Source organism: Myodes glareolus, chromosome 12 (genome assembly GCF_982192425.1).
Source record: "Myodes glareolus chromosome 12, mMyoGla1.1, whole genome shotgun sequence".
Classification (NCBI taxonomy): Eukaryota; Metazoa; Chordata; class Mammalia; order Rodentia; family Cricetidae; genus Myodes; species Myodes glareolus.
The window spans coordinates 20,632,030-20,645,042 of NC_142037.1; the positions used below are offsets into that span (position 1 = coordinate 20,632,030).

Consider the following 13,013-nt stretch of genomic DNA (forward strand, 5'->3'; position numbering starts at 1 on the left):
AAACCGAGGTTATCAGTGAATTTTTAATCTACATGCAGAATGGGTTTCAATGGTATTTGGAAAACAAGTAAGAATTCCTTTTTGATTATTAAGAACACACACACCAGAGCCTTGCCTCACAAACCACAACCCAGCTACCATTCTTAAAATAGGCTCTCACTCTGCACTGCATCTGCAGCTGAGATACTGAAATACTCAAATGTTGCTTTCTATTTTCTTTTCAATTTTTGTAGTAGAAATAATTATAGTTCCTTATCTCTTATTATTTCTAATTGCAGCATAAATTCTATACCAAGGTAGAATATAGTACAACTCAAAAAAGGGAGAAGATCACTCAACTGAAAGGAAACAGACAACTACTTTTTGTCAGGTAAATACAAGACTCGATTAAACCTTTCAGAATTTGCGAGTGTTCACAAAGGTGGAAACAGAGAAGTCATTACTTGCAAACCGTGCGACTTAACAAAGCAGCTGTCAAGGATTGTGACACAAGGACAGAGCAGTGGAACAGAGAAGGACGTCTTCTCAATAATAACAAACACTTAAATTCCATTTTTGGATGGTGAGGATGTGGCTCAGTGGGTAAGAGCACTATCTGAACAAGGAGAATCTGAGTCCAGATCCCAGCACCCGCATAAAGATGCTGAGTGGGGCTGATGCGCCTGTATCCTCCGTGCAGACACAGGAAGACTGCTGATGCTTGCTGCTAGCAGCCTCAACAAAACAGTCTGTTCAGGTTCAGGGAGAGACCCCATCTCAAAGGACCAAGATGGAGAAGAGTAGAGGACCCTGACATCTTTCTCTGTATTCATACAGGCACGGGACATATACAGTGACATACATCTGTACACAAGCACCACACATTTAAAAAGATAGTCACACCTGTTCTGGTTATGTTCTGTTAATCTGGCAAAAACACTGTCCCAAAGTGCTTGGCCAGGAAAGGGTTGATTTGACTCACATGTCCCACCTACACTCTATCACTGATGGAAGTCAGGACTTTCAGGCGCTAAAACAGAAGCAGAGGCAGGAATCTCAGTGGAAAGCTGCCTGCTGGTTCAGCTTGCTTTCTTACACAACCCAGGACCTCATTCCCATGGATGGCACTACCCACAGTGGGCTTTTCCCAGTTCCATCCTTTCACAACCAAAAAGTACCCCCACAAACATGCCCACAGCCAATCTAATGAACACAATCCTTCGTTGAGGGCTCCTCTTCTGGTGTTTCTAGTTTATGTCGATTTGACAGAAAGTACCCAGCACAGCTGGTTAGATAGGCTCTGTGGTAAGAAGCTAGACAAGTGGTTATGTGGTTATATTTAATATAATAAAACAAAACAAACCATGAAAATCATTTTATGTTAGTGAGTCCACTGAGAGGTGTACAAATAGTGTTCCAATTATGATATACCCTAAGGAATGAGGAATATTTATTAATAAACTCATTGGGTTTCACCAGACTACAACCAAGAGAACAGAACAAACTGAGAAAAAAATTCTATAAAAGAATTTTGGAAAGCAGAAGCACTCATGTTAACTCTTATTCTTTGGGGATGGATGGCAGTGCTGATGCTAAGAACAGCACAACCTGATATTTTGGTTCCAGGAAGTGATGATGGAGCTAACGTCATTGAAGAGATAACACCACTGAAAGACACTAAATAAATATTTTTTTTTTTTTGGTATGGGGCAGTGGAAAATATATCAAAGTGGTTTTCTTTGTCCATAATCAACCTAACTAGTACAGCTGCTGCAGATGTCCAGCGATGGTAGTTTAAATAGAGACCCAGCCTGGCAGTGGTGGAGAAAGCCTTTAATCCCAGTACTAGGGAGCAGAGGCAGCTTGGTCTCTGAGGTAAAGCACAGCCTGGTCTACAGAGAAAGTTCCATAAGAGCCATGGATACACAGAGAAACCCTGTCTCGAAACTAAGTAAAGGAACGAACAAATCAAATGAATAAAAATGTAAATTAAAAGAAAATAAGAGGAACTTGTAAAATCAAGAGAAGACAGTCCAATTATCACATGGTACTCATGATTAGTGACGGCTCCTAGCAGAGGTCGTCAAGAAGATTTATGAAAAAAGAAGAAGGTCTCAGTGGGAATTGTGGAGGATGGGAGGGGACGAATTTGAGCAAAAATGACAAAAACATTGGATACATATATGATATTGTCAAAGAAGACAAGCTAAGTTCCAAAAGGAAATTTAATGCAAAATCACTAAAAAGTGGGTAATCTCTCCAGTACTGAGTCTCATTAGAGAAAAGGGATTAAATCATCTCCAATGCCAGGAATTCCTGAGAAGTTTTCATGGTAACTATGATGAAATCATTTACATTTTAGAAGTAAGATGGCCATTCTCTGGACATTACCAAAATTTAATAGGTTACTTACAATGTTTTAAACAATATTTATGCCAGAATTTGGGAATGTAAACTCAATTACAGATTGACCTTTTAGAGGATTTGACTGTTTATTTCATCTTTAACGGAAAACCAAACTCTCAATACCATGTTTTATACTCTAAGTGCTCCAGAAGAAGGTGGAATTACGGTAAGCTCAATTTAAGGCAAATAATTGCATTTCAATGCAGCTCAATACCGGTTTGTAAACAGTGACATAACCTTGCTATTACATTTAACAGAAAATCTGAAAAGAGATATCAAGAGTTCCAGAAATAATATCACTATTGGGTATAATCATAAGGTCTTTTATATCAGCATATATATTATGTGCCAAAGTTCCCTGCTGAGTTTCAGTTGGAAATGCCTAGATCTGCATTCCTCCCTTCAACCTAAAAATATTTTCAATCATGTTCGCTCTTGGCAGTTATGGGCCTTTTATAGAACCTTCTCTACATACATGGGTCTCTTATAGGACTTTCTCTGAAACAAGAGCTCACCCTTCACAGACACACTGGATTCACACCATCAGGTTTTCACAGCACCTGCACTTGTGAGTCACAGGTCTCAGGAACGGAGCATGCAGGCTTGGAGAGATGGCTCTGACGTCTTAATGGTAGAGTCTGCTCTTGCAGAGGCACCAAGTTCAGTTCTGAGCACCCATATTGAATGTCTCAAAACACCTGTAACCTCATCTCCTCTGGCCTCCAAGGGCATGTGTACTCACATGCACATGCCCCAACCGGAACACAGACACAAACATATAATCCATAGTTAAAATCCTTGATGTAGATATACTCTAGACATGATGAGGGAACTACACCTGTGAAATTCAGCAATATGACTGCTTAAATAAGGTCTGAACAATGACAACACCAGTAGACCTTCCAAAGTGGTTGGGGAAATAGCAGGGGCCATCCCAAGATGAAGAGCAATAAACTATAAAGTGCTGAGAGAGGCAGAAATAGTCTTCCGCAAAAATGAGAACCCCTAATGGTTATTCAATCCTAAGTGGTCAGACCTAAAAGAAATATGAATTCAAGCAAAAATAAACTGACTTTGTAAGCTGAATTTATATTTTCATCACTGTGAATGTTGAGAGAGAGAAAGAGAGAGAGAATGGTAATTAAAGAATAAGAGACCTTGAATCTGCAGAGGATGGAGCAACCTGAAAGGAGTTGGAGAGATAATGGCTGATGGCATGCTTATATTTTAATTTTTCAATAATATGAATGGTAACAGTAAAATTAGAACAAAATATCTCATCCCATCTCAGGAATTCACTGAGATTGGAGCTATGTCCATCAAGACAGTTGTGTTTAACAAGTCCATTTGTATTTCCAAAGCAATGTCAAATGACCCACAAAGGTTGTGTTGTCCTCATTCACTATTTTTGCTTGTTTGCTCTTTATTTGTTATTTTTATCTATCCTGAAACAGGGTTCTAGGTGTGGCCCTGTGCATCCTGGAACTCACTATGTGGATCAGGTTGCCCTGACTCACAGAGATATGTCTGCCTCTACCTGCCGAGTGCTGGCATTAAAGGGTTTGCCAACACTGTTCTCCTAATTTTTAGGATGAAATCACACTAAAATAAATACTACTAGTTAGCTCTGTTCACTTTAGTTATTAAATATCACTAAATTGGAGCCCGTTCAATGGTTTTAAAAGATTCCCTCATCATGGGTACCATAAAATTAAGATTATTATATTTTGTAAGGATTTTTTTGCATACCTGTACGTGCAGATAATGTATCGTTTATACATGGCTTTTTTTCAGGGAGGAATTACCAATTTTTGTTATAGCATATATATATATATATATACGCACATACACACACAAATATATATATCATATATATCTATAATATAGTATAGTAATGTGTATTCCAAAATAGTTGTCCCTTCATTGTGGCCCAAAAATGACACAAAGTTTCAAGCCACGGAATGCATAATTAACTAAGATCAGTTAATATCTGGACTGCAGTTAACTGCTAGAACAAAAAAGCCTCTATGGATACCAAATATGAAAAAAAGAAGTTCAAAAATCTTTGGAAAACATAAAGTTGCGAGATAAAGAGGACCCAGGGTGCTCTGGCATTGTTCTGGATGTTCATGCTTAAACACAACACACACACACACACACACACACACACACACACTTGAGCACAGCACACAAACACACACCTCTGTTCTTAGGGCAAGGCCAGCCTGTCTTAATCCCAGAGGTGATCTCACACACCTCTCCCCATCACATGCCCTAAGCTCAGATCCTCATCTAACTCCAGTCATTATCAGCCTCTTCAAGAGCTGGATCTCTGTCTGTCTCACTCCTGGATCAGGTCCACTCAACAACCACTCAAGACTAATCAAGGGTCTTGTTTATCTATTAAAGATCCAAAGCAACACTGTAGGAAATCTGCTGAAGTCCTCAGCAGGGAAGCCTGTGCTGATCTAATCTTATTGACCTCTTGAGAGATGAATGCCAATACAAAGTAAACAGGTAACCAATACATGCTTTTGTGATTTGTTAGTATACTTAATTAAACAAGACAGTAGACATGATCATTGGTCACTAGGTTTCTCTTGCTTTAGGGATTTCTCTGTGACACCCTAGCAGTTTAGGAGAGTCAGAGTGCGTGAAGATTAATTCATCGGACTATTCCAACAGATGGTTCCTCGGTATGATCAGAACTCCCAGAGGTTAATGAGAAGATGTACTGAAACTCTGCCTCGCCAAATATGGTGCAGTATCAGCTTTCAATAAGTACTGTATAACTTTGTCTGTGTATATGTAGTGCTATAGCAGTTTTGTGATAATTTGCGTGTAACCAATATTTTTTTTAAAAAAAAAGAAAAGAAAGAAAAAAACCAAAGAAACTAAAAAAAAAAAAAATCTTACCAGAATGAAAAAAAAATGCAAGCGGTAAGAAAAGCCACACTTTTGTCTCAGTGCAGGCACACTGGACTTCCTGGGGTCTCAGGCCCTCCTCAACCACAACCTTAACACCCTCTTTTCCTGGTCTTTATCCAGGATTAGCTCAGAGGATGTCAATGTGGTGACAGTGTCATTTTTACCCAAACCAGGAAACTGCCTTAGCTACTAAAGCCAATCAGAGCAGAGGTGCAGGTTGAAAAGGCCTGTGAGGTCACTGAGCGCTCACCTCCTTCATCCTTCAAGGGCCGTGTCCACTCTGCCCTCCTCCAACCCGAGAGCCTTCCTGGGAAGATGGCAGCAGTCCTGATTCTCCTGACCTTTCTTCTGCTGCTTGGAGCTGGTGCAGGTGAGTGAACACCCCTGTTCTGGAGGTGCCATCCCATAATAGCTCTGTGGAGTCTCTGCCCAGCTCTAGTCAGGAATTTCCTGCACTGAACCAGGAGCTTTCTGAACCTCAGGTCCTAGACCAACCCAGACCTGGAAGCCTGTCACTGACTAGGTCCTCGACAAGGTCTGAAGAAGGTTGGTGTTCTCAGAGGACATGGTGGATACTAACTTCTCCCTGCTCTTCGTGTCACCTTGAGATTGGATTATCTCCAAAAGGAGAAGTAGCAGAGAATATAAGGTTACTAAAAAGTACATCATTGACCTTACCTGAACCCAGACCAAGGGCAGGTTTAATGATCAGCCAACAATGATGTATGCAACCAGTTGACGAATATTAGCATTATTTATTAATCTCCACCCTCAGGCTGCTAAATCTAGAGGTTCAGGTTTACAAGATTCCTGTACACTGTACTGCCTTGCAGTCTTTTCTTTGTTGGCCCCTCCACTTCTCTCTGCAGGTCCCCAACTATTCCCTTTATGCCAGAGGAATCCTACAGTATCCCCAAGGCTCTGATTCCCTTGAGCTCTGAGCCACCAGCCTTCCAGCTAAGTAAAAATCATTCTTCCATGCAGTGAATTCATTTACTGAGAACCTAGGATATGATGGACACCAGAACAGGAGAACTTTAGAAAAAATCCTCTCTAAAGAGTTTGGAATAAAAGGTGACAAATCGGCAGAAATCAAGACAGGAGTTGCGTCCAGAGACACATTTACTGAGAAATACTAACACGAGCCACTCAGGATCCCCTTGGTCTCTAGGATCATGAAGACAGAAGTTTGCCCCTCCATGTATTTGTCAACCATGTGCTGGATGACAAGTCCTACCACCCCTTCTCAGAACAGGGCACTGACGCTTCAGGTTCAACAAAGATCAATCTCTGTGCTAGGAATTCTGTCCACAAAAGTCTTGGGGAACTGTAGATCTCACCCCATCTCCCCTCCCTAGAGCTTCCCTCCGACCTCATCTACTGCTCCCAGACACCTCATATTCTTGCCTTTCTTTCAGAGGAGATCATTGGGGGCCATGAGGTCAAGCCCCACTCCCACCCCTACATGGCATTTATTGAATCCTTCCATGATGATGGGAAATGGCATCGCTGTGGAGGCTTCTTAGTGCAAGACGACTTCGTGCTGACAGCTGCTCACTGCAGGGGAAGGTGAGGAGAAGGAGCTGGCCCATGCTTTCTCAGACCCCAACAGGAGCTTCCATCCTATACTTGTGGCTGCTCCTCTGAGAGCTCACTAGAGGGCAGGGCTGTGACAATGGAAGTCTGTCATTAGGAAACTTTGAGGTCAAAGGGTGAGAGTCCAGAGGCAGCAGCACAGTTGAGTTGAAAGCAGCTACACTGGTCAGACTACAGCAGTGGCCAAGGTTGAAAGTACACCTTAAGAGTCAATGTCAAATGTATAATGTTTTCTAGAAACCAGAGGAAGACTTCTGGAACCACTATCCTCTCAAAGCAAAGAGCAGTAGTTCACACCCTGAGGCCCTTCTGTCTCCTCAGTCCCCTCAGCTAGAGCCCCACCCTGCCCACCCAGCCTCTTACAGCTCGTGGACTGTGTCCTCTCTCACTCCACATCTCCCATCTGCACTCTGCTCTCTACAGGTCAATGAAAGTCACTCTAGGAGCCCACGATATCAGTATCCAGGAGGAGACCCAGCAGATCATCCCTGTTGTAGAAGCCATCCCACATCCAGCCTATAATCCTCAGGATATCTCCAGTGACATCATGCTCTTAAAGGTTAGACTTGCCACCCCACCCACACACCTCTACCCATACCCTACTCAACCACCACTCCTGGTGCCTGTGTTCTGCTTGCTGCAGGGCTTGCCCCTTCCATTTTGCTCTCATCTTGTTCCCTCCCTCCCTGCTATCTTTTCTTTCAAAATGTCCCAGGCCAGCAGGTTCCTGGCTGAGCTGCTCTCTCCTGCTTCTTTCCCGCAGCTGGAAAGGAAGGCCAAGAGGACTAACGCCGTGAGGCCTCTCGGGCTGCCCAGGGCCAACACCCAGGTGAAGGTTGGGAATGTGTGCTACCTGACTGGCTGGGGGAAAAAGTCTCTTCAGGACACTAAAAGAAATACCCTCCTACAAGAGGCTGTATTGATCATCCAGGATGACCAGAAATGCAAACAACTCTTCCGCCGCTATTCCAAAACCATGCAGATTTGTGCTGGAGACCCTAAAAAAGTACAGGCTCCTTTCAAGGTTTGTTCAAGCATCTGACAGACAAAATGTAGGGAGAGAGGAACCTGGGAGAGGGCTATTTATGATAATGGCCAAACCCTCAAGCATCAGCTCATAGAAGGGACATCCCAAAAGCAGGTTTGAGTCCCTCTGTGGGTTAGCAAGAGAGAAAGATGGGGAAACATCCGCCATCCCAAAGCAGCACACATTGTTCCTGAGTGTCCCTGAGGACTTTGGGGGAAACCTTGGATTGAACTAGAAGGAAAAGTGGGGCCACCCTGGAGCTGTGGTACAGAGGGAGTTTAAAAACCTGTCCTGGCCCTGACCTAACAGCTAGCCTTCCCAGGAGGAGGTTGGGAGAGCAGAGTCAAGGGAACGATGCTCAGTTCTTCCTTTGCCTGTCTAACAGGGCGACTCTGGGGGACCCCTCGTATGCAACAACAGAGCTTATGGAGTTTTATCCTATGGAAAGAACCAGACCATCTCTTCAGGAATCTTCACTAAGGTTGTATCCTTCCTGCCATGGATCAAAAGAAGCATGAAGCCCCTCTAACAGGCGGTTGAAACCTGCTGTGTCTGACTAGCTTGTCCGGACACAGGCGAGACCCACATGGAGTTGGTAGCAAAGGCTGAAAACTCATAATAAATTCATCTGCACAGTGAATACAACTGAAGTCCTGTACTATTTGAACTACTCATGTGCACTTCAATGGTCCAGGTAGCAGTCTAAAGTCAGTTCTGGGCTTTTCTTCCTCCTTCTTCCCCAGCCCCTCCCCTAACTGGAACTTCAGGCTAGATAATTCCCACATATTTATCACTCAGGCATACATGGTGGTGGTTAGGGGGTTGTTTTTAATTTTTGGCATAGGAACTCCAGGCTGGCCTGGAGTTTGTTTTGTAGACAAGCCTGACCTTAACTCACCGAGGTCTACCTGCCTCTGCTTCCCCAGGGCTGGGATTAAAGATTTGTGCCATGACATCCAACCATACACCTATTTTACTACCCAGCTGTCCAAGGCTGACTTTCTCACAACACAAACAAGAGTCTACAGCTCCACTGAGGTGTCGTACACTCAGTCCTTTCTTTTCACCCTTATCTCTCCAGAAATGAATCTCCAGCGGCCCAGAAAATCCTTAACATCTCTTGGTCACCTTCATTAAACCCCAACATTTGCTAGTGAATCGACAAAGCAATAGGGTGAAGGGAGATTTGACTCTGGGAATTCTGAAGGTCAGGGGTCATGCTACTGGATAAATTTCCTGTTCCAAGACCTCCCACCTCTGGGGCACCTCGATTCTGTTTTTTTTTTTTTCCTTTGAATTTGTTTGCTGAGAGAGAAAAAGAGAGAGAGAGAGAGAGAGAGAGAGAGAGAGAGAGAAGTTCCTGTTCCAAGACCTCCCACCTCTGGGGGACCTCGATTCTGTGTTTTCTTTTCCTTTGGATTTGTTTGCTGAGAGAGAAAGAGAGCGAAAGAGAGAGAGAGAGAGAGAGAGAGAGAGAGAGAGAGAGAGAGAGAGAAGTTTAGTGGGTAGGGAGATGGGGAAGACCTAGGAAGAGTTGAGAGAGGGGAAAGAATATGAAACTATGAAAAAAGGGAAAAATATGGTAGGAAAAATTAAAGGAATTAGCAATGATCAATAAACTTTTATAATTAAAATATAAATGTATTTATTATTAAGAATAATAACAGGAAGCATATGAAAACTGCTCTTTCTCCTTTCTTCCACTAAGCCCTGGAAATGAAATTTCGACCCTTGAGATGTGGACAATGGTAAAAGGGTATTGTGAGGAAGCTGCTGGGAGCGTCTTTCTCCTGTGTGGAGATGAACTAGTTTCCAGCCTAGACTAGTCTCTGTCTAGAAACTTATGGAACAAAGAAACACAAACATGGTGTCTATGAAAGAAGCTGCTGCTGTTGTTACTCCTCCTCCTCTTCCTTCTTGTCCTCCTCCTCGTCCCCCTCCTCCTCCTTCTCCTCCTCCTCCTTCTTCTTCTTCTTCATACAGCAGTTATCCTATGATTAATAGTGAAGACAGCACACTATTCTAAGGTTTAAGGCCAGTTACTGCACTATTTGCAAACTGTATGCATGTGTTTGACATTGTCACACTTTTCTTCTGCAAATATTGACTTCTGATTCTTGTCTTCAGTCCAAATTAATATTTAAATCTTATTTCTCATTATAACATAAATAAATGTATTTTTGGAAGTTTTCTAATGACTTTTGGAACTTTCCTGCTATATTAGCTTAGTGTGTTAGCTTACACAGGAGATGAACTTTAGCTTTTCTCTCTCCCTCCCTCCCTCTCTCTCTTTTTCTCTGTGTTTCTCTTTCTCTCTTCCTTCTATTGATAATAGATTTTTTTCCTTCCCATAATATAACTTGATTATAGTTTCACTTCTTTCTACTCCTTCTCCCCCTTTCACACCTATATAGATCCATTCCCTTTCTATCTCTTGTTATAACATAAAAAGACATCTAAGGGATTATAATATAACATAAATAAAAACTAATGCATCAGAATTGAACAATACAAATGGAAAGTAAAGAGTCCAAGGAAAGGTACAAAAATCAGGGACCCACTCATTGGAACACTCAGGAATCTGCTGCAGGAGGACGTGACGATGATTGAGCAAGGCATTGATTTGTGAGCACAACAGAATGTCATTAGGAGTCATTTTATTGCTACATTTTACTTTTGTGTTTTTTGTTTGTTTAGATCAGTAGTATTTGGTTTTACCCTAGGTCCCTGAGCTATCTATTCTCAGGTTCTAGGCCATCCAAGTAGTGTCAGGTGTGGTTCCCAACTCGGGGAGTGGGCCTTAAGTCAAATCAGATTATTTGTTGGTTATTCCGACAAGCTTTGTGCCACCATAGAGACAGGACAAAGAGCATTGTAGATAAAGGGTTTGTGGTTGGGTTGGTGTTTATGTTTGGTAGCATGCAGAGTACCTTACTGTACTAAAGATTCTAGAATTTAGGGGTGAAGGCTCTATGTCTACACCAGCTTGCCTTCTTCATATTCAGTGAGTTGAGTAGGGACCTTGCTGTCAGCTTGTGGAGAGCAATCTATAGTCTGGGCAACAGCCTGGGTTGCTTGGGGATTCCCATGGGACTCTTTAGCCAACAGCTCAGTAAGATACAACCCAGCCCTGGTACTGAAAGCTTCACTTTGTGACAAGAGATGTCAAGTTAGGGATCTGTTTCCCCATTTGTGGAACCTGCCTGACTCCATTTTGAAGGCAGGAGCCATTATGCTGTATTGTTTAAAATGTTTCCATTTACTGTAAGAGCTGAGTTACTGTTTTTAAGGCTGTTTCCTGGGGCCTGACCTGTCCCAATCCATAACTTTGACTTGTTTTTGAGAACACCCTAACCCTCCCTGATCTTCCATAATCAAAAGGTGACCACATTGTGTCTTTTGATTTTTTTGAGAATTTTGAGAGTTTTTTGTACTTCTTAATTGCTCTTTTGTATCTCTTCTGGAATCCTTCTTTGCAACTACTCGTGATTTTACTTCTTAAAAAGGTCCCAAGAAAAGGACTGTTCTCTTTAACCTGATTTAGGAGACACTTACTAGCCAGTTTTTGGGTACACCCCAATAAAAATCAAGTTTGCTTCAAATTTAACTCAAAATTATGGTAGTGGACTTATTCTTGCATGGTAGAATTAACACTACTTGGTGATTTCATTTAGATCAATTTCATATATGTATATATTTTAGGAATCTTCTATTGTATTAGGTTTCCACACTAAATGTGGACCCTCAAATGGTCCTTAATTTTAACTGTCACTCCCCATATTTACTCCCTGGTCCTACTCTCTCTCCCCACTTGATACTATTTTTCCAGCCCCCTCATTCATTCATAACTAACTATTCTATTTCCTCTTTCTAACAATATCTACCTGTGTCCCATCCCGTCCCTTACTCTATACCTAACCTCTGTGTTTCTGTAATCGTAACTTGGCTATCATTGACATAAGAGCTAATATACACATGTAAGTTAACACATACCATGTGTATCTTTCTGTGTCTAGGTTACCTCACTCAGGATGATTTTTTTTCTAGTTCCACCTATTTACCTGAGAATTTCATTTTTTAACATCTCAATAATACTTCCTTATGAAAATGTACCAATTTTCTTTATTCTTTCTTCTGTTGAAGGATATCAAGGCTGTTTCCAGTTTCTGGACACCATGAATAAAGTAGCAAAAAACATGGCCGAGTCAGTATCACTGTGGTAGGGTGGATCATTCTTTGAGTATATGCTCAAGAATGATACAGCTGGATCTTGATGGTAGATCAATTCCCACCTTCCTGAGGAACCACCACACTGATGTCCATAGTGACTGTAAAAGTTTGCACTCCCACAAGCAATGGACAAGTGTTCCCCTAAATCCACATCCTTGATAACATGAGGAGTTATAAGCCTGCTTAAACTAATTGTCTGATCTTGATTTAGCTTTAGTAAGTGATATGTACCTAGAAAAATTTTCATTTCTTTAAATTTCCAATGTTGTGGACTACAGGTTTGTGAAGTATGACCTAATGATTGTCTGCATTTCCTCAGTGTTGTTGTGTTTCCTTTTCATTTTTAATTTTATTAATTTAGATATTCTTTCTCTACATTTTAATTCAGTCGGATAAGGGTTTGTTGATCTTACTTATTTTCTTAACAATCCAAACTTTTTTTCATTGATTTTTTGTTGTTGTTGTTTCTGTTCTATTAATTTTAGTCTTCAGTTTGGTTATTTCTTGTCATTTACTCCTTTGGGTATGATTTCTTCATTTTGTTCTAGAGATTTCAGGCATACTATAAAGTTATTAAAATCTCTCCACTTATTGTATCTCTCCATTTTCTTTTAAATGAAGGTATTTAGTGCTATGAATTTGTCTCTTACAACTGCCGTCATTGTGTCCCATAAGTTTGGTTATGCTGTGTATTCATTGTCACTCAATTCTATGAAGTCTGAGTCTCTTTACTTCTGTCTTGACCTATTTTTCATTCAGTAGTGAGGCTTACAGTTTGCATGAGTTTTTAAGCTTTCTGTTGGTGTTGATATCCAGCTTTCGTCCATGGTGACTGGGTATGATGCAG

The 13,013-nt window shown here is 41.5% G+C and overlaps 1 protein-coding gene and 1 non-coding gene across 4 annotated transcripts; one reads left to right on the top strand and one right to left on the bottom strand.

Moving 5' to 3' along the window:
• The first annotated feature begins 5,518 nt into the window (after nt 1-5,518).
• LOC148120190 (granzyme E-like) lies at nt 5,519-8,581 on the top strand. 3 transcript variants are annotated; one of them, XM_087912076.1, is made up of 6 exons: nt 5,519-5,683; nt 6,732-6,882; nt 7,333-7,468; nt 7,673-7,738; nt 7,841-7,933; nt 8,322-8,581. In XM_087912076.1, exons 1-6 carry the CDS (start codon nt 5,629-5,631, stop codon nt 8,463-8,465), a joined length of 645 nt encoding a protein of 214 aa, XP_087768202.1. In that variant the 5' UTR covers nt 5,519-5,628; the 3' UTR covers nt 8,466-8,581. The 3 variants fall into 3 exon arrangements, with proteins under 3 accessions (XP_087768202.1, XP_087768203.1, XP_087768201.1); XM_087912077.1 differs by lacking the exon at nt 7,841-7,933; XM_087912075.1 differs by having other exon boundaries at nt 5,520-5,683; nt 7,673-7,933.
• Nucleotides 8,582-8,911: 330 nt separating this feature from the next.
• Nucleotides 8,912-8,990, bottom strand: LOC148120191 (small nucleolar RNA SNORD55/SNORD39). Its single transcript, XR_015734652.1, has one exon. It is a non-coding gene; the product is annotated as a small nucleolar RNA SNORD55/SNORD39 (small nucleolar RNA).
• Nucleotides 8,991-13,013: the final 4,023 nt, after the last annotated feature.